At 39.8% G+C, this 26,715-nt stretch overlaps 1 protein-coding gene across 1 annotated transcript; it reads right to left on the reverse strand.

The window, feature by feature from the left end:
• Positions 1 to 2,196: 2,196 nt before the first annotated feature.
• Positions 2,197 to 25,563, reverse strand: LOC124149036 (neuronal acetylcholine receptor subunit alpha-10-like). Its single transcript, XM_046520367.2, has 7 exons — positions 25,385 to 25,563; positions 11,150 to 11,215; positions 10,039 to 10,178; positions 7,224 to 7,268; positions 5,272 to 5,381; positions 4,285 to 4,820; positions 2,197 to 2,898 (listed from the first exon to the last, which is right to left on the reverse strand). Exons 2-7 carry the CDS (start codon positions 11,196 to 11,198, stop codon positions 2,546 to 2,548), a joined length of 1,233 nt encoding a protein of 410 aa, XP_046376323.2. The 5' UTR covers positions 11,199 to 11,215; positions 25,385 to 25,563; the 3' UTR covers positions 2,197 to 2,545.
• Positions 25,564 to 26,715: the final 1,152 nt, after the last annotated feature.

A 26,715-nucleotide genomic window follows, 5' to 3' on the forward strand; every position in this document is an offset into this window, starting at 1 on the left:
GCGTTTGAGACGTCGCCAAAGTTACTTTCCGTTGCTCTACCAACTGTGGAGACATTGGGGGGGGGGGGGGGGGTTAAGTCTGGTATTCTCTTAATTTTCGCGTCGATTACCTGTACCTTATCTCCCAATCCCGATTGTCGTACCTCGCCCACTTCTGGACGCGATCGTTCGGCCACAGCGTACATCTGCGAGGCCCAGTTACGTCTATCAGGAACAACCTCGCTTGACACTTCCCTCTCAAAAATAACGTTGTCTAATTTACGTTATCAAGTTGAGAGCGCATATTCGAAATTTCAAGAAATGACGTCATGATAGGACAATGTTTTATCGTGAAATAAATCACTCTTCGTTCTTTATTGGTTCTCTACAATTTATGGTGTACTTATCCTGTATTTAAATATAATAATAGTGAGGCTGTTCTGTCCATAAGTTATAACTGGTTTAACGTCAGCGGACATAGGACATACGATGGCGCCCTTGGTTGTTATATGACGTCATCACATCCTAAAATGAATGCTATCCTAAATATTGTTATGGGAAATGGAAAGACCAAGATTACGCCTGTGACGTGTCTATCTGACATTGGCAGCGATTATTGAGATGGACACACTTACCATCAGGTTTACGCTATTATATTGTTTCCTGTAACGTAAAGTAATGACTTTCACAAAATCGTTCGTACAGATCAATAGCTAGAGAATGTAGTGCAAGTGTCTTTATCTTGTTTGGGTTTGTACTTCATAATTTAACATTGAAAACACCTACTTACCCTCGGATAGCAGATGACCTGTCGGCAATTAGCTGCTCATGAAGCCCGCTCCCATACAATCGAATTGGTTGGTCGCAGTGAATGATTGGTATAGTAGCCCTCAACCCCACCATACGCCCCATAATCACTCAAATGTTTATGTCTTTGCCGTTTTGTCCGAGGAAGAATTGCATTGAGCTCAGAATTTCAGTGATGGTGTTCCCATGGTACTTCTCCCCTTTCCGATTCTTTGCTTCCGTTATAAAAGAAACCAGATGACAACATAAAACGTCATCACTGAGATTGAGGAGACACTGTCCAAGATAATCGCTGGCACATTTCCTTTCCAGATACCATGAATCAAACAACCGTTCAGCCCAGTGACTTTTCTTTTCTGTGTGCCTCTTTTAGCCAAACCTTCCAAGCTGTAGCTTTCCTCCACAATTAGAAGTGTACCGAATCGGGACTCGGATTCTTGATTTAGGACCTTTTTAGGAAGAATGATGTTCTCGCACTTTTGGGTAGCATGTACTACTTGTTCATCAGAAGAATGTTTTGGGTCAAAGCCATCTTCCTCTGACACAACAATGTTCACATTCGAAATGTCCCTTTCAAGAAGGGTTTCAAAGTCTGTATACAATCAACAACCACATACAATCATGTTCAGGCTGAACTTAAGACTGACAGCCACAGACCTATCCAGGCCAAAACCCCTGATCTTGTCCCTTTTAATAAATCCAATGAAATCATTTACAGAGGTGTTTTTTTAATGAAAAACATGGCAGACCTCGATTTCGAAAAGTCTCCCTTGCATCCAAACTACCAAGTTGTCTGACTCACCATTGTTCTCGGTGCCTTAGGTTTGGTACCTTCCAATCTGTTGAGTGACATTTGGAGAGTAACCAGGTTTGATGCCAGGAATGCAGCCATTCTGATAATCAGGGTAACGCAGAATGCTGCATTGTTGGGGAGTCATCTCATTCTCCGAAACGTTCTTGGTGGGTTTGACTAGGAAGCTCATTCGCTGTCTGGGCTGCGTGTAGAGGGGCAAGGACTGATCCTAACCAACATGACTGTGCCTGGATCACCCAAACCCTCTTTGCTGCATTTTTTATTTTAATCTGTAATAATTCTAATAATAATCTCCCTGGGGAGTATACAGCCTGAGCTGCCTGTTAGGCGCTAGAAGGTTCACTGTCACATTGCCATCTCATCCTACTGGGTTCCCATTCATAGCTGGGTGAACACGGGCACATATGGAACAAAGTCACTTCCTAAGGAAACTCCACATGTAGCATGTGCTCCAGTATTAGATTTGTGTAACATCAAGTTCTTCAGCTTCGCATGGATTAAAGTTAAGACAGGTGGTTGATTGTTACCGATATCTGGTCTGTGTGTTACCGGAAGTGTTTCAGGTGAAAAAGACAAAACTGAAATCGACATGCAGAACAATTGTTTTTATTTCATGTGTTTTAGAGACAAGATCACGCACTGAGGTGAATTGAGGTGCGTAAACAAATAAACACTCGTAATAAACCACTAAATCAAATACACGTAACCACCTACGTCGATATTTGGGAGTAGTGTTCAACTAAAGTTAGTTTAAGGTTGGCTGACAATGGCGGTGGGGGGGGGGGGGGGTTAGGGGTCTGTGTCATCAATAATTTGTTCCTGGAGTACAGTCGACTGTTTCAGACGGATTACGACATGCACTGGTGCACACTTCTTTTTGATCGGAACGGAACAGTTCCACATCCACAAGAAGTGTCGCTGTACAGAGAGTGGTCCATCATCATGTTAAATATAATGAGTCATAAGGATGAAAACGAAAGCAATCGTCGTGACAGACATGAAGATTCCGAAAATACGGAAGAGAACTTTGTCCAGTATATGCGCAATCTCTTTTGCACTGTAGCCACACTGGGGAGATGTTTTCTCTTCTGTACCTTCGGGCAAGTCCTTTCCGAGAGGGGACACCACTCTGTTTGACGTGCAGGTGATGCACGCCAGGGGAGACAGGAAGGACTGGGTGACCTTCTGCAGCCACGCTGGAACTGGTTTGGCCTCATCCTGGTGATACAGGCGGAGAACGACGATAGTGCAGAGTGTGCCCGCAGTGCCTACACACATGACCACGGACAGGTACACCTCTGAAAAGGACAAATAGTGAGTATCTACATTAAGTGATGGGTGATGTATACGTGTATATTATTATATTAGGCTTATTTGCTGGACAGTATATGTATTCAAGTCCAACACCCTAGAAGTCGAATATTCCTGAGTATAACTTGATTAAGTGACGTCATTGACGCGGTCATAGGCTGCTACTTTATCGTCCCGTCTATACCGTACAGCTGATACTATTCCTCTACGTTATATCATACCGCTTCTATTATTTTTCTACTTTATATCATACACCTGCTACATTTTCTTCTGGTCCATATGGGGCGGTCGGGTGGCCTAGTGGTTAAAGCGTTCGCTCGTCACGGCAAAAACCCGGGTTCGATTCCTGACATGGGTACAATGTGTGATGTCCATTTCTGTCCCCCGCCGTGATATTGCTCGAATATTGCTGAAAGCGGCGTAAAATCAAATACACTCACTCACTCTGGTCCATATCATACAGTTTCTACGTTTTCTACTGGTCATTATCATACAACTGCTACTTTTTATTCTGGTCTATATCAAACAGCTGCTACTTTTTCTTCTGGTCTATATCATACAGCTTCTACTATTTTTCTACTTTATACCATACAGATACCTTTTCTTCCAGACCATATCATACACCTGCTACTATCTTTCTACTTTATATCATGCAACTGTTACTTTTTCTTCTGGTCTATATCATACAGCTGCTATTGTTTCTTCTGGTCTATATAATACAGCTGCTACTGTTTCGTCTGGTCCATAGCATACAGCTGCTACTTATTTCATGAAATTAACGAGCTTTTCCACTTTTTAAATTCTGTTCTTCAGCAAAGTTTGTATCGAGCAATGAGAACGTGTCGAATCGAATAAAAATGGAAAGTAAGAATACACGTATATTTTCGTGACTTACTCGTTTCCGTCTTGGGTACTAATGCTGCTCGCTGTGCAGAGTTGCATCCCTTGGGCGCGCCAGAAACCTATGATCGTTGGTTCGTATCACGGTTAGCCCCGATTACGTTTCTAGCTTTGTCAGTATCCATGCTCGTGGGTTTCCCCACATTAAGAAAGTCAGTTGACACGCCATGATATAACTGGAATACTGTTCATAGCGGCGTTAAACCCATCTCACTCACTCACTTCCTCACTCAATCACTAATGCTTCTACGATCAAGATAAAGCGATGGAGTAGCCGAACAGTTAAAATTGTTGCCTCACAAAGCCCATTGGGTTCAGTTTGTGAAGCCAATTTGTGGTTGGCTGACATACTGATGAAGGCACCCTAAAATCTCACTCTAACACATCTACAACTACTAACTGTACATCTGATGTAACTATTGATGATGTAACGTCTACCATCACATCCGCCACTACTTCACTAAGCCACTCACGGATGATGGACGTCTGACTGGATATGGGCGGCAGGTTGGTAGCTATCATAGTCAGCAGGACGATGTAGGACAGGAGGACAGTCAGACAGTACCCCATCTTCTCCCCAGACTCTATGGGCAAGGCAAACACCACCATCATCAAGATGGAGTTGAGGATAAGGGGCAGCATGATGTTCAGGCCATAGAACTGCCATTGTCGACGGACAGTTACCTTGAACACCAGTTTCCGGAATGTCATAAAGCCCTGGGTCACGTTAGTGTATTCATATCCAGTGCCCAACATTTGCCACTCTCCATTATTGGTGAAATACTTCATGTCGAACGGACTGTTTGGGTCAGTGAGGAGATCTACCTCATCCGTGGTGTAACTCCAGCCAACCAGCGTCAGAGAACATGTCTGCTTGTCATAGGGGTAGTACGTTATGTCTGCAGAGCAGCTGGAGGTCGTGGAGATGGGGGGAGACCATAATACTTCGCCGTTGGAATACACTCGGAGAGGGGTGCCGTCGCTTCCTAGAACGACCGCAGAGTTGATGCTGGGGAGGGAAGAGATTGGTGTGAGTGATTCAGGTTTATGTAAATTCAAATCGTCAACGCCACATGACAACCAGTCCCGAGCACCTGCCGTAACAGAAGGTTCCATTGGGCGCTGAACAGGGAACATGACACAAAAGGGAGGCCAAGGATGCGCAAAAGACAGAGAATATTTTCCATCACTGTTTCAAGAGATACAATCTTATTCTCAGAACAAAACCTGGCCACAGAAGATTCCATTGGGCGCAAAAACAAAAGGTGTGTGTGTGTGGGGGGGGTGGGTCTCTTGTCATACCACGTCCCCTCACATTCTGCTTTGAGGAGCAAGGGTAGTACTTTATGTAACAACGAGTGTTTTAATTTGAACACAGTATTACTTACAAACCAAATTAAGCATAATATTACTCACGTACTTGGTGTAGTAAATGCCACAGTTCGCTCATGTATACATACTCATTTTCAATGACCAGTGGTGGCTTCCAGATGTATTTGGTGTTGACAACCATCCTCTGTATTCCTCCCGCAGATGCCGGGTCCCACGTCAGTCGAGGGTCATTCCAAAACTGTCGACATGTGTCAAAACTGTACATGTGATCATTTCAATACTGTACATGTGGTCATGTCGAGGGTCAATACTGTACATGTGGTCATGTCAATACTGTACATGTGGTCATGTCAATACTGTACATGAGATCACGTCAAGGGTCAATACTGTACATGTGATCACGTTGAGGGTCAATACTGTACATGTGATCACGTTGAGGGTCAGTACTGTACATGTGATCACGTTGAGGGTCAGTACTGTACATGTGATCACGTTGAGGGTCAATACTGTACATGTGATCACGTCAAGGGTCAATACTGTACATGTGATCACGTTGAGGGTCAGTACTGTACATGTGATCACGTTGAGGGTCAATACTGTACATGTGATCACGTCAAGGGTCAATACTGTACATGTGATCACGTTGAGGGTCAGTACTGTACATGTGATCATGTTGAGGGTCAATACTGTACATGTGATCACGTCAAGGGTCAATACTGTACATGTGATCACGTTGAGGGTCAATACTGTACATGTGATCACGTTGAGGGTCAGTACTGTACATGTGATCACGTCGAGGGTCAATACTGTACATGTGATCACGTTGAGGGTCAATACTGTACATGTGATCACGTTCAGGGTCAATACTGTACATGTGATCACGTTCAGGGTCAATACTGTACATGTGATCACGTTGAGGGTCAATACTGTACATGTGATCACGTTGAGGGTCAATACTGTACATGTGATCACGTTCAGGGTCAATACTGTACATGTGATCACGTTGAGGGTCAATACTGTACATGTGATCACGTTGAGGGTCAATACTGTACATGTGATCACGTTGAGGGTCAATACTGTACAAGTTATCATGCTGAGGGTCAATACTGTAGATGTGATCATTTCAATACTGTACATGTGGTCATGTCGAGGGTCAATACTGTACATGTGATCACGTTGAGGGTCAATACTGTACATGTGGTCATGTCAATACTGTACATGTGGTCATGTCAATACTGTGCATGTGATCACGTCAAGGGTCAATACTGTACATGTGTTCACGTTGAGGAGGAAACCATCCTCTGTATTCCTCCCGCAGATGCCGGGTCCCACGTCAGTCGAGGGTCATTCCAAAACTGTCGACATGTGTCAAAACTGTACATGTGATCATTTCAATACTGTACATGTGATCACGTTGGTCGCAGATGAAAGCTTTTGTATGTTGTGCTTAAAAATGGTATTCATGGTAAATTTGTCACAATCATCAAAAGTATGTTTGAAAATGTAAAAGCTACTGTAACATATAACTACGGTAAGAGATTAGCAGAGTATTTTGTGAGTGCTTGTGGTGTGAAACAAGGGTGTACCTTAAGCCCCGTGTTATTTTCTCTTTTTATTAATGAACTTAGCATATCTAGATGGTAAATTTGATGACTGCATATTCATATCTGAACACATGTTTAATATAATTTCATTTCTATTTGCTGATGACTTGTGATCATGTCGATGGCAAATGCTGTACATGTGATCATGTTGAGGGTCAATACTGTACATGTGATCATGTCAAGGGTCAATACTGTACATGTGATCACATCAAGGGTCAATACTATACATGTGATCATGTCGAGGGTCAATACTGTACACGTGATCACGTCAAGGGTCAATACTGTACACGTGATCATGTCTATTCTGTACACGTGATCATGTCAATACTGTACATGTGATCATGTCGAGGGTCAATACTGTACACGTGATCATGTCAATGTGTAAATACTGTACATGTGACCATATTGTGATTTAAACTCAAAACCTAGCAAACTAAGACATATTTTACTGTGTTCGCAATCATTAATATACTCACAACCACCAAAACCCCGGACAATGACATGGTTTCCGAGCCGATGTTCTGCAAAGGATAAATGGTGTATCAGTAATACAGCGTAGGTTGGATTCATTAAAAGGGTTACCTTTCATCTCTGTTGTTCTGCATCGCGTCCTGGTGGACTTAAAATAAGGGATTGCATGACCTGAACCAATGGTCGTGTCTTGTATACCCAACAACAAAAGTTCCTGTGACACCAATATTTGAGTGTATTTTTCAAACAAGTAAAGTTTGGTTTTCAATATTGTAGTACATGTATGGAATCAAGTCACAAAAACGCAACTGCTACAGAAAAGCATGCATTCCATGCAAAAGTTGACTTTTATGCAAGCCCCATGCATTTCACTACCCAAGAATGGGTATAAAAACATGTGCGTTAACGGGTTTCCATATGCATTGTTTAGCATCGTGCTGGCAACAACCACTCAGAAAAACAACAAAATTACGCAATTATTCAACATTACGAAATGCCACGCTTGTCCGAAAATGAGCGTCTGCGAGCTATTGGTATGCTTGAAGCAGGATCGTGTCAACGTGATGTTGCAAGACATTTTAACGTCCACAGAAACACCATTTGGTGTTTTAGCAACGTTGGCAACAGACGAATGCAGTCAGAGACCATCCTCGGAGTGGCAGGCCACGCGTAACCAATAATCGACAAGACAACTGGATTCGAACAACACATATACGAAATCGATTCCAGCCAACAACAGTGACTGCAAGAAGCATCCCTGGCCTTCGACGAATATCTTCACAAACCGTACGTCGCCGCCTCAGATGTGCAGGGATTGTCGCCAGAAGACCCGCCAGACGTCCCATTTTGACAGGAAACCAACGTCAAGCACGTCTACAGTGGTGCAGACAGCATCTACGCTTGACGGCCATGCAGTAGAGACAAGTTCTATTCACTGACGAGTCTCGTTTTCACCTCATGCACAGCGATGGACGGATTCGAGTGTACCGACGTCGAGGTGAACCTTACGTCAATCATTGTGTCATGGAAGAAGATCGGTTTGGGGACGGCAGCGTTATGGTATGGGTCGGGATTACAGCAAGACAGAGGACCCATTTGATAGTGGTAGAGGGAAATGGACAGCGCTACCGCGACGAGATCATCGGCCCTGTTGTTCTACCGTTTTTGCGTCGTCATGGCCCAGGCATTACCTTTCAAAATGACAACGCCCGGCCTCATATTGCTCGACTTGTTCAGGATTCTCTTCAACAAAACAACGTGAATGTCATCCCCTGGCCGGCTCGATCCCCTGATCTCTCACCAATCGAGCACATGTGGGATAAGATGGATCGGCGCCTTCGACCTCAACCACGTGTTCCACAGACACTCCAGGAACTTCGAAACATGCTCCAGCAGCTATGGACAGATATCCCAAGGGACTTTGTGCGACGCCTGGTCCATTCCATGAGACGAAGATGTGTTGTTTGCATCGCAACCAGAGGTGGACACACACGCTATTGAATTGTAAATTGACATTTTGGCATGTTCAGGGTTTTTTTTATGAAATCACGCATTTTCTGAAGTCAGTATGGCAAATTAAACCATTTGAACACTTGTCTTGTATCTGTTGCGAACCGAAATTGTTTCAGATTTGGTAAAAAACATAACTTTGCATTAAATCCTATTCTATGTTACAGGAACTTTTGTTGTTCAGTATATACTTGACAGCTATGTAACATCATAGTTTTAACGAATGTGACCCCACTGGTCTGGTGGCAGTCAGTGGAGTTTGGAGCCACTCCTCTTGCAGAACTGCAAAGACTGTAAGACGCCACATGACATTGCGGCACAAGACGTCCAAGTTGATCATTCAGATGGGTTTTTTTATAATGTCAGGTCTTTCAGCTGGCCAAAACATTTCTGGTATATTCCTATTCCTAACAAGATCCAATTGCACAAGACCTATGTGTTGGCGGGTGTGTTCCAACTTCTACTGACGACCAATCCTACGCGCAAAGGGTTCCACTACTTATCTCTACAACCTCACGAGGATGTTTCATGTTTTTTCATGTTTTTGTTGAGATCATTAGCAGCCTGTTGGGGTGAGTTCCCCGATCTAATCATGACTACCTCTTGCCATTTGTTCGCTACTGTCATGTATTGTCTCGTAATGATGATTTCCTTTACGCAGCAGCAATTGTCCATCAATCTCTTACCATACAAGGCAATCCATGGGTGCTAGCTTTTCCGCGACATGGAAGCGTCTGGATACATACTTTGGAATAACACTTTGCAGTTATCATTGAATATAATCCCCTACGAACTGTTCCTAACTTTTCATGCGATCTCTTTTTTTTGTCCCATAAGAATATGTGTGTGAAATAATCACTGTATCGTTAGTATGATAACAAACTGATTTTATGAAGCGTTTAAATTTTCACAACTGTACGTGAACCATACACATATTGAGGATGTTTTATCTCAAATCTTGGTGTGATACAGAATCGTACGGGGACAATACATTTACAAATGGAGTTAACGTTTTGTCGACTCGTGAAATATGTTGAAAACAAACTAAGGTGAAAACAAACTAGAGACGCCCACGCTAGTTCAGTGAAACCCCGTTTATCCAGACAGTACAGTTTGATAGTACGGATTAATGAATCATAGTACGTAGTTTCGTCATACACAGACGTTCCCATAAGTAGTCCGTACCACAAGGTTTCCGAGGACTAACGAGGTTTCCGGACTAATGAGGTTTCCGGACTACCGAGGTTTCCTACTATCGAGGTTTCCTACTATCGAGGTTTCACAGGCCGCAGGTGTGTAGGATACACTTACCACATCATTGAGAGCAAACAGCAAGATGGTGGACTTGACGACAGTGTTCTGTATCGGTCTGACGTCCACGCTGGTGTTGGCTCGAATGGCTGCCAGAAGAGCAATTTCATCACTCGAGTAGTCTCCCCTTGTTGCTGTGGCTACAAGATATTTAGAATTGACTATTCAATTGTAGTGTGTGTGTGTGGGGGGGGGGGGGGGGGGGCGCTGGGATCACGCGATGGGATGATTTTGAAAAGAGGAAAAAAATTACTTTACAATTTGTACGTCTGAAAGTAGAAGATACCATCACGGGTGTTTTCAGGACATCACCGGTGAACAGGCATTTTTTCATTTAAAAAGCCGAATATACTTTGGCCAGTATTTTCGAAGTACCCCCGTATATCAAATGGTCAATCCGCCCATCACAGACGCCCAATATCTATGAGAACAAGTTCATTTATATAACTGGAAGGTTCATTTGTGATATTTCATGCAAGGTAACAACAAGTACCATTTATAAGCCTTTTAAAAACTTTTTACAAGTCTTTTTGGTATGACGCGGCCGGGGATCGAACCACCGACCTTCCGTTCTCCGGGCAAACACTGTCCACGGAGGCTGCCTTGTCGTACGAGTGGACTTAATGGACAGCGTGACATCATACTCCGACGGAGCGGATCGTGGCTCATAATATCAATCCCCCGTGGGATTGCGGAATAGAATAGATCCGCAGCAACCTAAAGTTGTGGTAAGAAACGACCAAATGGATCGGGGGGTCAGGCTCCGTTACACAACTGGAACACTGTTCTAAGCGGCGTTAAACCCAACTCCCTCACTCACTCTGTGGTAACAGCTTGAACATCCTTGTTTCACGACATCGTGTTCGATATATCAGACGTTCGTGATATCAGAAGGAGAAATGTCTTACACCTGCATCACTTCGGGCGTTCCCCCACCTTAGCTGACACACCGAGCTATAACTGGAACACTGTTCTAAGCAGCGTTAAACACAACGCACTAGCTCACTCACTCACTCCGTGGGAACAGCTAAAACATCCTTGTTTCACAACACCGTGTTCGATATATCAGACGTTTGTGATATCAGAAAGAGAAATGTATCAAATATCCTACCAAGGAGAAGAATCGCCAAAGTCAGATGTAGGAGGTAGGCCATCTTCATCCTTAGTTTGAACGAGTCTGAAAAGTAAACAGTGACACTATTGATCAGAAACAAACACGGAATGAATCAATAACTCATAAAAAATGTTTCGTTCACGGTTTATTGTAAGTTATAATCCTCTGTACAACACTGCTTGCGGTAGCGCCGTAATTCAATCTTATCACACAATTAAATATTTACACAACCCTTTGTCACTCATTTCAATGTAAAAATAATTACTTTAAAAACATAAGTAATCAATAATAACTGTAGCATTATTGACAGTCAGTAGTCTTTAAAACTGTGTTGTTAACGATTGAATGAAATAAAACAATTACAAATCTAGCTCAGGTTATAAAATATATTTTCAATACAGTGAGTTGGCTTTGAACAGTAACGTAGTGGTGTGGCTGTGTCTCGGCTTAACGTGGCGGAAGGTGGCGCAGGGGAAAGGCGTGAACCACTTCAGGGATCCCGGGGGCACCGATGTGGTACAGGCAGACTCAGGCTCGGGGTAAACTGGGATTCGGTCACAAGACCAGCGGATCCTGACACAACCAGAGAGGCGTGATGCGACATAGACTATTGGGCTTCAGGCGCGAGACACTACATACACGGTGAAGATATCAACCAAGAGAAATCTGACATTTAAAGTTGTTTACACGATGGATTAAACAGAACTCGTCTGACAGCTCCTCTCGTTTAGAAGAAAATACATATACTACCTTCAGCCCTAAAGAAACATATTAAAGAAATAGAAATAAAAAGGTCCCACCACATTAATTGGTCGAATACACTCTTGAGTGCGAAATCTGATCCTCTGAAAGCGCTCTTTAAATCTCCATCATCATCATCATCAACGTTGAGTACTCAACCATGCTGTGTAACTAAATAATTGTCAAAAAAGGGTTTGAAGACATCTTAAACAAAAGATATTAAACAATTAAGTTGTGTTTACTGAACTTAACATAATTCGTCCAACCCAACATCGATATAATGCCTGATTCGTAAACATACGCTTTAGAGTATTTCATTCGTGCCCCACTCATTCCGGGACAATCCGAATGTCGACTCGTGTCCCTCTCGAAGGATTTCATCAGAACTACTTCAAACAAGAACGATAACCGTTACAGTAACACTTTTGCAAAGAATTAAACTTCTTTGATATATCAAAACAATGTTAAAATTATGTTTTGAAAATCTAATCTAACTTAATTATTCTCAGTTGTTTTATTTCCAAATATTTGTTTCTAGATATGATAAAAAAATAAGTGAACATACACATAACGGTGAAACGCTCTTGTTGTCTTTATTATCTTTAATTAAGCATCTGTTTCATAATTCCTATATTGCGTTACTCATCACCAGATTTATGTCAAGTGTTAATATCTGACAATTTTATATCTATATAGATAGAATGATGAATCAAAGCAACTGTGGGTACACATTAACCCTATTCATTGAAAGAGTGTAACTGTGCAATACGTTAGTCCAGTTGTCTGAACATAACGTAGCTTAAATACCTCATGTGAAATCTTGATACGAATACCCTGAACCGGAGCTGGCCACATATGGTCACACGTCGAACACACGTGTCTGCTTGTATTGTGGCAAAAGCTACCAACGGGCAGAATATTGCCACAAGCATGAAGCTTGAATACATTAACCACTTTCATCCTGACTTCAACCCCAAGACAAACAAGAACTGCCACACTCAAGCAAAGCTTAACCATCATGTGTATATGAGATACAATGCCACAGTTTAACATGGATACCCCACTCAAGCATAGTACATGTATACCGATTCCGAGTGAGTGATTATGGTTTTACGCCGCTGTTAGCTATATACCAGCAATATCACGGCGGGGGACACCAGAAATGGGCTTCACACATTGTACCCATGTCGGGAATCGAACCCGGGTCTTCGGCGTGACAAGAGAACGCTTTAACCACGAGGCTACCCGACCGCTCATACGATTTCGAGCAAATATTAACATTTAATTAACATTAAAATTAGCCGTAGGTCTCTGATGCAAGTTTTAAAGGTAACTGATTACAGAAGCATATATTTGTTGATATAGTTGGGCTCATGCTTAATAATACCTGTCTGCAAAACATGTTATATGTCTTGAAAAAAGCAAGTGGTTCGAGACTTTGGTAATTACAGTAAACTGACAATGGAGTTTATTAATATCGCTTTGATGTAAGTCAAGATAACTAGCTTACTGGTCGATCACACAACACTGTCTTGTTAATGATGCCGTGTGGTTATACAGCGGATATAACTGAACAAGAAGCCTGTCACCCCGTGCATGGTTACAGTTATGTCATACTGGATAACAGACAGGTGTCTTTCATTCAACCTGTGTTGTCATTTCAAATAACGACATATTGACCAACTATACCAACGAGTGTGCTCGAAAAGTAGTCAATTGGAAATGTGTCAAAGAGAACCTACTTTTTAAGACCAAATTATCAAGACGGCAGCCTCAATAGATAATGTTTTCTCTCTGTATACTCGATATTACAGACCCTAAGAGATTTCCTATCATAAAGGTTCTAAATAGCTACACCTTAACGGTACATTTGTCATGTTGGGCCAGAGTTACGAATTCCGCCGATTAAAAAAATGAAATCTTAAAAAAAAAATACAAAATGAAATGCAGTGGGGTTTATTATTCCGCCAACCAGAAGTTAAATGGTTTTTTAGATCATTTACTTTCGCTATCAATATACACAAATTATTTAAAATACTATGATAAAAGCCTGCTGACAATATATCTTTAAAACTTCAAACTGACGGGACTGGGTGGTCAGGTTCGCTGAATTTGTTGATGATTGTCATCGTATCCCAAATGCGTAGATCGATGCTCATGATGTCAATCACTGGACTGTCAGGTCCAGACTCAATTATTTACAATCTGCCGTTATAGAACTGGAAACTTTGCGAAGCTCGGCGTTAAACAACAAACAACAACATTATTGTTCTGACTACGTAAGGTGACGTCCGAAGCAATGGGTTATCAAATGCTCAATGTGACGTCATTTCCCTTCATCGTATCAATCAGCACTGTAAACTTATAAAGTATTGGGACATTATTTCATTCGAATTTGAAATGGGCATTGTAATACATATTGAGGAATGAATTATTGTATTATTGTAATGCTTAAACCAAAACGTATTTTGTTTTTGTGTAAAGTCAAGGAATATACGTCGGTCTGTAAATAATCCAATCTGGACGAGGTCAGGTGAAATGGGGTGTAATGTCGCGTCCAAAGTTATTGCACTTCAGTAACGTGTATTCACGTATATTTGTGTGTGTGTGCGTGCGTGCGTGCGTGCGTGCGTGCGTGCGTGTGTGTGTGTGTGTGTGTGTGTGAACTACTCCGGACTAATGCAGATTTTATACACCTAGTCCACTGAGATACCATTCTTCACATGAATATCCGACATAGACACAGTATACAGACTCCGAGCCAACCAATCCTTGTGTTAGCCCCTTAATGTCAAGCGCCAGGCAGGGTAACATCAAGTACTTCGTCTTTTGGGATCGAGCCCCGGGCCTTCCGCTCTCCGGGCGGACCTTTTACCACTAGACCACGGAGGCGGTACGAATCTGGACGAGACAAACCAAATCATCAGTGTAGAATGACCCCAAATCAACAAAAGTCACCGAATTGATCCAGGTAATTGCATTGGTGATGTACCATCCTAACAGGATGTGAAGAACTGGCCTGGAGTATCTATCACACTCACCTGACACTGCGGTGTTGCATGCAAAAGCGTTTACATGCATCCACTTGTACGTTATCCAAACTTTCTACCTTTTCGAACCCCCAAACGTCCTCACCATATTGGGGGCATTATCTCAACGTTTTTTTAAAGAAATCTGGTGAAAACGGTTGTAACGAGTGTGAACTGCTCAAACTATTTACCCATGCCTTCTTGGCCTGCAGAGTTATATTGTCAGCCGTTTTAGACCAATTAAGCCTATTGTTAATACATAATCCCAGATAGGTGTAACGAGGAACAACTTGTAGTTTTTTTTAGGCAATATAATTGACAGACAGAGTTTGTATATTTTGGATCCCTCACTTTTAAAATTACTAAATGCGCCCTTGCTGTGTTTCGAAAATACCAGCTCAACCGCCCACCGCGCCTTACACGACATCCATTTCTTCTCCATCCATCTCCAATGTACAGGAGGGGATGAGGCACGCAAAGAATCACACCTTCCCACATTATATGTTAACTCTACGTTCTTACTCAGCATTCACCTGATGAAGGAGCAAAAAGTAGCTCTGAAACGTCGTGACAAAGAATAAAAGTATACAACGGAGTTACATAACATATTTTATAAGATACAAAATCAAGGTAACAATTCCCTTCGTAACAAAAACACATGATGTATGTACAAAGCGAGTTGATTTTGTGTTAGAAGATCCTTGCAGGACAGTAATGAAGACAATGTTACAGCATTAAAATGAGATAAAGACCACTGCGGTAAGTTTCTTAGATTTTCGTATATTGGGTAAATAAACATAAAATGGTATTCATCTTCGACAACACTGTCACTGAATGGGCATATCCTTAGGGATTTTTCAATGTGTTAATTTTTAGATCATTCAGGCCAAGTCTAAAACGAATAATGATGTTACGAAAATTCCTGTACCGTAAGTTTGATAAATAAGATTTTGGTCTAAGCAATGACTTGAAATGGCGATAAGTATCATATCTTGAACTTTCGTAAATATCTGAATGCCATTTCTGATGAAACATATCAATGGCACGCATGCGAAAGTACTTAATGAAAACATTTGCGTTACTAATTGTCTGGGACAGCCAAATGAAACCGAAGCCATATGTAAAAAGCAATGTTCGTTTTCAAGAAGTCAAAAGTCACAAACCTCCATTTAGCCGCCTATTATGATCAACATAAGTTACAGGGGACCAGTTCTATCCCGGTGATGAAATCACTCCCCTTTATTTTACTCTGGAGTGGCCTGATCCTAGACCCGATACACTCTTGAGTGAAATTATCCTCGGATCACTCCCCTCTCAGGATCAAAACACTTCCTTCAGGATATATTCAATTTCCTTAGGATCAACCCAACCCCCAATGCGAAATACACGTTGTATTTGGAATAATATAATTTAAAAGGGATACCGAATGCCACAGTGATTACCACCAGGGAGGTTACTCCTGTATCGTGTGTGTAGGTGGTGTAAGGTCCTAGTGGTATTCACATCTTGTCTTGTTTTTCAGTTTCAGTAGTGCAAAAAGAACAAAAGGGATAAATTTATTTTTGTACAAATCTTTATTTGTTGTCAGCTTTCTGTGAATAATACGGTATTGGAACCATCTTAGCTTTGTGTTGTTTGTTGTTCTAAAGGGTAAATAGTTGAAAGTCGTCCCATGTCATGTGTTATTTCTGTGTTAATATATATTTCCTATTTTAATTGACTCCGGGTTTTTTCTTTTAATACATATTCGTTTTATAACGTGAAATTACATGGAATGAATTGTTGTTTAATTTTCCTATCTAATGATACAGATTTGGAACCCATATATGTTTTTTTTGGATTTAATAAGAACTGCGTATTCTCAGATTTTTAATTTTAAAGTATATTCCTCTGTAATTTCTTTAATGTAAAGAATGTACCGTCATCTTTTATCAGATCATTGATGACTTATATATTTGCGTTTAGGTAGTGTTTATATATAGAGATAATCTCACCCGAGTGTCTTTTGATATCAAATATATCAACACGAGTTGATAAATGTGGAAAAAACCCGAGGCTTGCCGAGTACTTTTTCCAATTTTATCAACTCGTGTTGATATATTTGATATCAAAAGACACGAGTTTTAGATTTTATTTATCATCCAACATCATTCTTCAAACATTTTCAATTTGTAGACAGTAATAAGCAGTGTCTTAAGTGTAAAAAGTACTGCTAACAGATTCAGTAGCAGAGCCATTGGTGATGTCATTTGATTGTGATGCCATGGTAACGAATGACGTCACAATGGTCTGCAAAGCATTGTGATGCAATTTCATTGCAGCGATATCACCAATGTAGATATCGCTTGATCTCACCCAAGCGATATCTCCTGTGGGAGCCAGTTTTGGATGATATAATTGGTTCATGTCAAATCAGGATGTTATCGTTTCCCCATATGTACCGTTTTGGTAATTCTGCGTTGTAGTTTGTTTTCCGTGACTGTATTTTAGACCATGCTTCATAGACATCTTCAAAAACGATTTTTGATTTTAGGTAAGACATCTTTTTTAAGTATTTCGATCTCATTTCTGTTGGATGCAAGTTGCATGATGGGTTTTTTAGTTCAATGAGTTTGCTTAGCTTTGTATTTTAGGCAAAGGTTCTTCGTATCCAAGTTATATTTTGAGCTTGTTTTGTTTCGAAATATAGGTGGTACCTTCAGTCCTCCATCTTTATGTGTTTGAATAATAGTGGCACGTTCTATCTTATCAGGTTTGTCCTTCCAAATATATTTAAAACATATTTTTCAGATTAGTTATAGTGTCCATTCTGGGATTAGGAAGTGTTGTAAAAAGGTGATGTAAAGATGGTAAAATTAGACTTTTGAGGACAATAATTCTACCCAACCGTGTTAGGTCTCGTAGGGACCACAGTCTCATTATTCTATTAATTTCTTGTAGTTTGTCTTTATAGTTCTGTTCAACCATTTCTGCCTTGTTGTGTTAGTGATTTATCGTACTGTGTGCCTGAAAATTGTTTCGAGCCTATCCATATCGTTTTAGTTTCTTTTATGTTTATTTTCAGTTCAGAAAAATATACGTATTTTTTACAGAATTTCTATAGTCTATAGTTGCCTGAAAGGTGTGATCCGTCAAGTATGATTGTTGTATCGTCTGCAAATTGTATCAAGAGTTTTTTTCTGTATTGAGCAGTTTTAAGCCTTTTACTTTTTCATTATCTCGCAGCATATGTGCAAGAATTTCTGCACATATAAGAATATGTCACCTTGTCTGCATCCTCTCGGAACTGTAAAGAAATCTGACAAAAAATCCATTAACCAAAACATTAAATTATTGTAGAATGTCTTTATCCATGTTTTGATTGAAGGACCAAACCTATAGAAATCAAAGCAAGATTCTACAAATTTCCATTCAACTGAATCAAAGCCTTTTTTTAACTCAATCAATATAGGTAAGTCTTGTATGTTCTTGTATTCTGTAAAATCCATTATGTCGTATATAAGTCTGGTGCATTCACCGATGTATCTTTCTTTCATAAAAACTTTGATCGTCACTAATGATAGTCGGAAGTACTTTTTTTAATTCGAGTTGCTGATGCTATGTTCAGTTGGGACAAAGGTCGGTAAAACAATTTACTCTCTTGATTTATCTTTCTTAGGAATACATGTTATAAGACCTTGCTTTTGACTGATAGAAAGTTCACCTCTTCGGTAGGCAAAATTTATAGAATAATTTAGGAATTGTAAATATCTTTCCAAAAGAAATTAAAGAATTCCGGATGGGCCGGGACTTTTGTCATTTCTCATATTTTTCAAAGCCCAAAGCACTTCTTCATATTGTAATTCACCTTCTCTCGATTGAGAGTCTGTGTCTGATTTGTTGATTCTTTGAACAAATCTTCAAGATTAACATCTGTTGTGTCTTTAGTTGTATATAAACTGTGATAGTATTTCTGAACATGATCAATATTATCTTTGGTATCTGTCAAGAGTTCGTTATCCCTTTTCAAGTTCAATTATAGCCTTTTTATGAACATCTGTTTTTCAAGTGATAGAAAATACTTTGTTGGTTTTTCTTAATTATCAAATAATTTCTATTTTCTTTATCACTAAATCCTTTTTAATATCTGGTATTTTCAAATAAAATGGTGACATTATATTTTCTGTTATATATCTTTCGTAAAAAGCGTAGCTTGAATGCAATAAACATTTCCCTGTTCTTTTTTAAGTTTACAGAAACATCTTTTCTTTTCTTTTCATTGTGTAACCTTTGACAGTTCGGAGAAAAAATCTTACTTTTGTCTGTCATTTTCTGATATTTGATGTAGTTTCACATAATTTGGTCTTTTCATAGTGTCTAGCTTGTTGCGAAAACTGGAGTGGGGTAATAAATCTGTCCCAACCTTTTTTTAGAAAAAATGGCTGAAACAAGAAACAAAGTGATTCTACAAATGAAGTAATAAAAGAAAGGCTAGACAAAAACAACATTAGCTTCCGTCATTAATTTCGAAAGCAGGGTGAAGCTAACCAACCCACAGAATATTATTAAACATATCTGTAGCATAGTAGTTAATAACCATAACATTACTACAAGAAGGAATGAATGTAATACGAAGCATACAAGGTCGTTATTTCATTACATAACAAGTCAGGTTAAGAAAATGACCTCATGTCAGACTTTGAAAGTATTTTGTTCCTGTGTACGTCCAATTACTTCACTACGAATCAGAAGGTCCGGGGTTCGATCCCCGGCCGCGTTTTATCAAAAGACGTTAAAAGATGGTACTTGTTGTTGCCCTGTCTTGGCGCTCGGCATTAAGGGGCTAAAACAAGGACTGGTCGGCTCAGAGTCAGTATACTGTGTCTGAGTGGTATTCATGTTAAACTGAGGCGTGGTATCTCAGTGGGCTTACACTATAAATCGGCATCAGTCCGGACTAGTACAAGCAGGCACACACACACGTGCATGCACGTCGCTATATAAGTGAAATAATCTTGGACGCAGCGTTAAACCCCATTTCACCTCACCTCACCACTATGAATCATTAATCCACGCCATCAAATATCACTTGCGTGTCGGGGAAACTATGTTATATCACCGTTGGCTCACAGTTCACCACGTGGTGATTCCCCGCCCTTCCTTTGATAAAGATGGTCGAACAACAGAGCACCAGTTTGATATTGTTGACATAATATTTTTCTAAAAGTATCAGTTATAGGTAACGTAAACGCGATGTAGTGAGACGTGTGACCAATCACGAACCTTGTAGCAGATTATGTCGGTGAAACAATCTTTTTTTATGTATACTGTATAGTTATTTTAATGTTTACTGACATGGCAGCCTTCGACGTATGTGTTATTCATACGAAGCTTTGAAAACGGAGGTATATCCTCATGTTAGTGAGCGGACAGCCACTATCATCGGGAAATGGGTGATGAAAGATATTATTTGTAATTCTTTTTAAAATAATGTTCCGACTTCGTAAAGAAATGAAAATAAAAAAGAAATAGGTAAGTGGATTTTATGAAATCTTACATTTGCCGAAAATCGTTACATTTTCGCTTCATTGGTCCTTAATCTGGACGTTATGAATGTTAAAGCTTACATTATGTTTATATAAAACGAACTTTATTAAGTTGTTAATGAATTATTTAAATAATGTAATACATATAACTTTCATATTAATAAACAATAGGATTAATTAGACCTTTCAAATAGTGTATGGCCAAACATGTAGTGGCAAAGATGTTTTACAAGCAGATAATTTCCTTGATAAATTTTGGCTTCATCTATCACACAAGAGTCTCTGGGAACTTGGTGTCACAGCAATAATCTTCTGGTCGGATGGTGTTGAAAGAATTAAACGTTGCCCATGCTGCCAAAATAGCTTTCATGCATTTCCACCCATGACATGAATATTGTTATATTGCCATTTGTGCACAAGCTAAGTGCCAGGGATATAATAAAATGTTCTTGAAGAATTGAGTTATTTTACTTTTGTTACTCTAGGATATTTTTTTCATACCTACCTAACTTTTTAGGACAAAATTCAAGTAAAAAAATATGAGAGGCTTTTTCAATTGGTCTGCCTCACTTTTGAAATGATTTTGTAATCCGTAAACTAAGAAATAAAAAAGTGTCGCCTTAAAAGGCCATAGCAGTTTTAAATGGCCCAATTGGTTTCTCAACTTTTTTACAAACATGAATTAACGTAATGTAAGTAGTATCGCCCGGAAACTACATTGCAAACAAAGTCAAATGTCGGATTTACATGACTATCAAAGTTAATATTTCCTCCATGCTGAAGATGGATTATTGGGTTCCTTAGCCTCGATCACAACGTCAGTGCCTACAATTATTTGGATGGCAGGGGGAACCTAACCAACCCACAGAATGTTATTAACCATATCTGTAGAGAAGTATTTGATAGCCAAAACATTACTACAGGAAGGCATGAATGAAGGCATAGATAGGTCGTTATTTCATTACATCGTAAGTCAAGTTTTTAACTTCTGATTTTCAAACTAACCGCAGATACTTAATGCAATCGCCCCGAGAAAACGAAAACCATGAATCACATGTTTTCCCAGTTAAGTTGTAATAAATAATGTATTTTAGGAAAACTGTATATTTTCACTGCAAATCACTGCAAGTTAAGACAAGGATGCAGTGGTTTGAACGGTCACATATTTGAAAGATTTATTAGCGATAATGTTCATGTGGTTGTTTCAGTGAAAGTTTTTTACACTACCAATCTCATTAAAATCAGACCTTAGTTCTTGCTACCGCTAAACAAAGATCTGAGGACATCCCATTAGGGGTCACGTCAGAATGACCTTTCATCCGACCAATCAGAGAAAGATCATGAAAGTGACAGTCGGAATGTGATTTCTAATTATGCAACCTCGAAAACTTTAAAACGGGGTATTCCGAACGATAATTACGGGCTTAACGACTGGATCTATACAATCTAGACCATATATTAGCCATTCGAGAATGTTCTTTTGTTCAGGTTTCAAATTTTAAGCGAGAATTTGTCAAAATATGTTTCGAAGCGTAGTCGCCAATTTGAAATTAGTGCCGTAAAGCACGAGAAAGCTGCCTTCTGATTGGCTAATGTTAACTTCTTGTCAGTAATTCCATTGGTCGGTCAGAGTTAGCGAAAGGTCGGTCTGACGTGACCCGTTATGGGATGTCCTCAGCTCTTTGTTTAGCGGCAGCGAGAACTAAGATCTGATTTTGATGAGATTGTTACACTGCCTATTCACTTGTCCAACTTACACTGAGGTTAGATCTGAAAGCTATATTATGCTTTTGGATATGACCGTCGAACCGTCCTGTATGGCCACGTCAACGTTGACAAAGAAATACTTCTTAATATCATTGATTCTGTACAACATTTGTTCACTATGAGCAAAAGATTTATATAAACATGCACTCTTATATATATCTCTCAATAACAACTGTTTACCTTTGATGTACCACATGTGACATTATATCAAGTTTATACTAAGGAATAACTTATATACTACTGCTGCTTGTTCGAACGTTGATGGGGAGATATTTATATAGGCTTTGCCAGTTTATTAATCCCCTTTCACTGTACCAAGTGGAAATAAATATTGCCGTTTTAAAATCCATATTTATCATATATATATTTAATTAATGGAACATTCTTTAAAAATATTTAAAAAATAACTCATCTAAAATATTTACACATACACACAGATTTAAGCAGATGTCTACATATAACTTTAAACCATGAAGTTATATACATCCTTTATCAAAGTATCACACCACTTGGTAGGAGTTAAAAGTTATGGACAAATTATGGACAATAAATTACAGTCGTCGGACAAAGAAGATCCGACTTGCATGGAAGGTTATAGTTAAAAGGTCATAGGTAACATACCATCAAGAACAGTTTATGTGTGTTTATTGCTTTATTTTACCGTTATACGTTATACTATGACTTATGTGAATATTTGGGAGACTGATGTAAAAAGGCCATAATAAATATGTAATACATGTCATGTTTTGTTATTTATATACAATGTAATATAGTGCGTGGGGTATAGTCCATGGGGACATGTCTGTGTGGGTAATGTCCGTGTTGGGAAATGTTCGTGTGGTGTGATATATTTGTGCTAAAACTTTGGACTTTGTCAAAACGGTTTTATATATTTTGTGTATTTTATATTTGTTATATTGAAATGCTGGTACAGAAATGAAAAGTTTATCAATTTATTCTAACATTGGGGGTAAAGCCAGGGATAAATATTTCAGTCAATCTTTACTAATTACATAAAAAGCATTATAACAAATAGAAGTTTATGATTAATATATACTTACGTATTGATTAAATACATTTTATAATAATATTCAGTGATCCTGGTAGTATATTGACAAGTCAGCTTTGGGTCTCTCTTTACTCATCTTACAATTGCTACAATAAGCAGTAGTGTGTAACATGTAATGTCTAACATTAGCAACGTTGGGAGAGTTGGAAAAACAGTTCGGAGTAGTGACCTTTGATAGAAAGGATTTAAAGTATACCATCAATTACCACAGTGTTAATCTAATCGACTGGCTGATTTAATTTGAACAATGTTTTATTAAAGACTGGAATATACATTTGAAACATAAATTGTATACGAATATAGATAAGATAACAAGCAAAAAGCGCATATAAAATGTTCATTCTTTCAAGGAATTGTTATTTTTACCTTTCATTAATAAATATCGTTCAATGCTTATTTTACAGAGCATAATATTAAATAGAGATTTCAAGTTAGGATGTTTTATAATAACTCTTGACGTATTAATGAAATATTTAAACTGTATCTATATAGCGAACTTAAAGGTTTGGGTAGGTACGTATATTTAATTGGGATAGGTGATGCTTATCGCCAATACTGTAGGCAGGAAGCATAAGGGGAGTGAGTGTTTTATCCTGGGAAATGTTTTCATCCTGCAAAGGGGTGGTGTTATGATCCTCAGGGGAGTGATATGATCCTGGGGAGTGTTTTCATCCTGCAAAGGGGTGGTGTTATGATCCTAAGGGGAGTGATATGATCCTGGGGAGTGTTTTCATCCTGCAAAGGGGTGGTGTTATGATCCTAAGGGGAGTGATATGATCCTGGGGAGTGATATGATCCTGGGGAGTGTTTTCATCCTGCAAAGGGGTGGTGTTATGATCCTAAGGGGAGTGATATGATCCTGGGGAGTGTTTTCATCCTGCAAAGGGGTGGTGTTATGATCCTAAGGGGAGTGATATGATCCTGGGGAGTGTTTTCATCCTGCAAAGGGGTGGTGTTATGATCCTAAGGGGAGTGATATGATCCTGGGGAGTGTTTTCATCCTGCAAAGGGGTGGTGTTATGATCCTAAGGGGAGAGATATGATCCTGGGGAGTGTTTTCATCCTGCAAAGGGGTGGTGTTATGATCCTAAGGGGAGTGATATGATCCTGGGGAGTGATATGATCCTGGGGAGTGTTTTCATCCTGCAAAGGGGTGGTGTTATGATCCTAAGGGGAGTGATATGATCCTGGGGAGTGTTTTCATCCTGCAAAGGGGTGGTGTTATGATCCTAAGGGGAGTGATATGATCCTGGGGAGTGTTTTCATCCTGCAAAGGGGTGGTGTTATGATCCTAAGGGGAGTGATATGATCCTGGGGAGTGATATGATCCTGGGGAGTGTTTTCATCCTGCAAAGGGGTGGTGTTATGATCCTAAGGGGAGTGATATGATCCTGGGGAGTGTTTTCATCCTGCAAAGGGGTGGTGTTATGATCCTAAGGGGAGTGATATGATCCTGGGGAGTGTTTTCATCCTGCAAAGGGGTGGTGTTATGATCCTAAGGGGAGTGATATGATCCTGGGGAGTGTTTTCATCCTGCAAAGGGGTGGTGTTATGATCCTAAGGGGAGTGATATGATCCTGGGGAGTGATATGATCCTGGGGAGTGTTTTCATCCTGCAAAGGGGTGGTGTTATGATCCTAAGGGGAGTGATATGATCCTGGGGAGTGTTTTCATCCTGCAAAGGGGTGGTGTTATGATCCTAAGAGGAGTGATATGATCCTGGGGAGTGATATGATCCTGGGGAGTGTTTTCATCCTGCAAAGGGGTGGTGTTATGATCCTAAGGGGAGTGATATGATCCTGGGGAGTGACCTGGTCCTCCTACACCGGAATCACCACGGGTGCAGCTGGTATACTATAATCGGAGGTCAGGAGAAGAATCTTGGTGAAACGGTAGACTATGACTACCTGTTTAACATGTCGTGTGAAGGAAACGCAAGTCAGTAAGCCTCACACACGTCTGGTTGTTTTAAGCTATTATAAAGAATATCACAGAGAACACGGTCTGGTTTCTGTTTCAGACGTTTGTTTAATGAAAACTTTATGTAAAATAACAATAATAATAATTGACAAAAACTACGGAATAAGTCTTATATACTCACTGTCACGGGTAGCCGACTGCCCGCTGGGGTTCCACAGACGATCACAACTCTCTGATCTTCACTTCACACATCCAAGATTCAATAGAAGAGCTATTCATATGTCAATCTATTTAACTCCTATATTGAATCTCACTTCAATAGATATTCGGCAGTGCATCCAGAATTGACGGCGGTCGTTCGTCATGTTCTCACAAATGGAAAGAATACTGAATGATTGCCATGAGATTGCTGTGTACTTTCGCTACACCTTTTGAATCAGAACAGGGTCTGAGGTACAATAAATTAATTCATAGTTGATCGGATTGTGGTCCCGCGTGGATTGTAAACAGCAGACTTAATATGACCGCGTTTCACAAGTATAGGCCGCTATTAATGGTCTCACTGGAACAATGTATAAAACTATTTCTGTCATGTGTATGGAACCTGAACGATTTATAAAAACAAGCTCGTATTGGGGCCATGATAACAAAGCTATATTTGATTGGGAGTGGACATCAATATAGTAATTTCGCAAATCACTTGATTGTTGTATGTATTATTTTAGTAATGAATACACAATGTTATATATGCTGTATTTTACATTAAACTGTTGATGGTGTATGGAATGTATTTGTAACGTTAATGCAAATGGTCCTCGCGGATATTTAAGTGTGACGTTGCCTAGCAACAATAAACAACTGAGGCTTGTTTATGGAATTGATACACACAATCCGGGTATGTAGTTTGCACGACACAAGGTACATGGCAGGTTCCATCTCGACCTGGCAGGTTTAATTTCGTAAACATATTACGTTCCTCAAGACCTGTTTGGATTCTGGAAAGTTTATAAGTCCCCAGCAACCTATGCTTGTCGTAAAAGGCGGCTAAATAGATCGGGTAATCGGGCTTGGTTGATTGCGTGTCATATCCCAATGGCGTAGATAGATGTTCATGGTGACGATCACTGGATTGTCTGGTCCAGACTCGAGATTGAACACAGTCCGCTGACACAAAGCTGGTGTATTGCGGAGTCGTTAAACAAACAAGTCATGTAGGTAATATTTGTTACCACCTACCGCCTCATTTAATAAATCCCATATGCTCTCATGATCATTAATTTATGACAGTGTCCACGCCAGAAATGTCCATGTCCGAGTGTTCAGTGCTTCGAGAATTACACTATTTGTAGCGCGATGTAGACATTATTCAAGTCACATAGAATACGTTGTTAATGTGGCTCATTAAACCCAATCTGTTTCGAGTTAAAAATATGTTTTCCTTTGGTTGTGATGTGACATAACTGGAAATAGTAAATGCAAATGGTAGTAATTTAACGATGAACATTATTGGAA

This window comes from Haliotis rufescens, unplaced genomic scaffold (assembly GCF_023055435.1).
Source record: "Haliotis rufescens isolate VD_foot unplaced genomic scaffold, xgHalRufe1.0.p SCAF_8, whole genome shotgun sequence".
In the NCBI taxonomy this organism is placed as follows: Eukaryota; Metazoa; Mollusca; class Gastropoda; order Lepetellida; family Haliotidae; genus Haliotis; species Haliotis rufescens.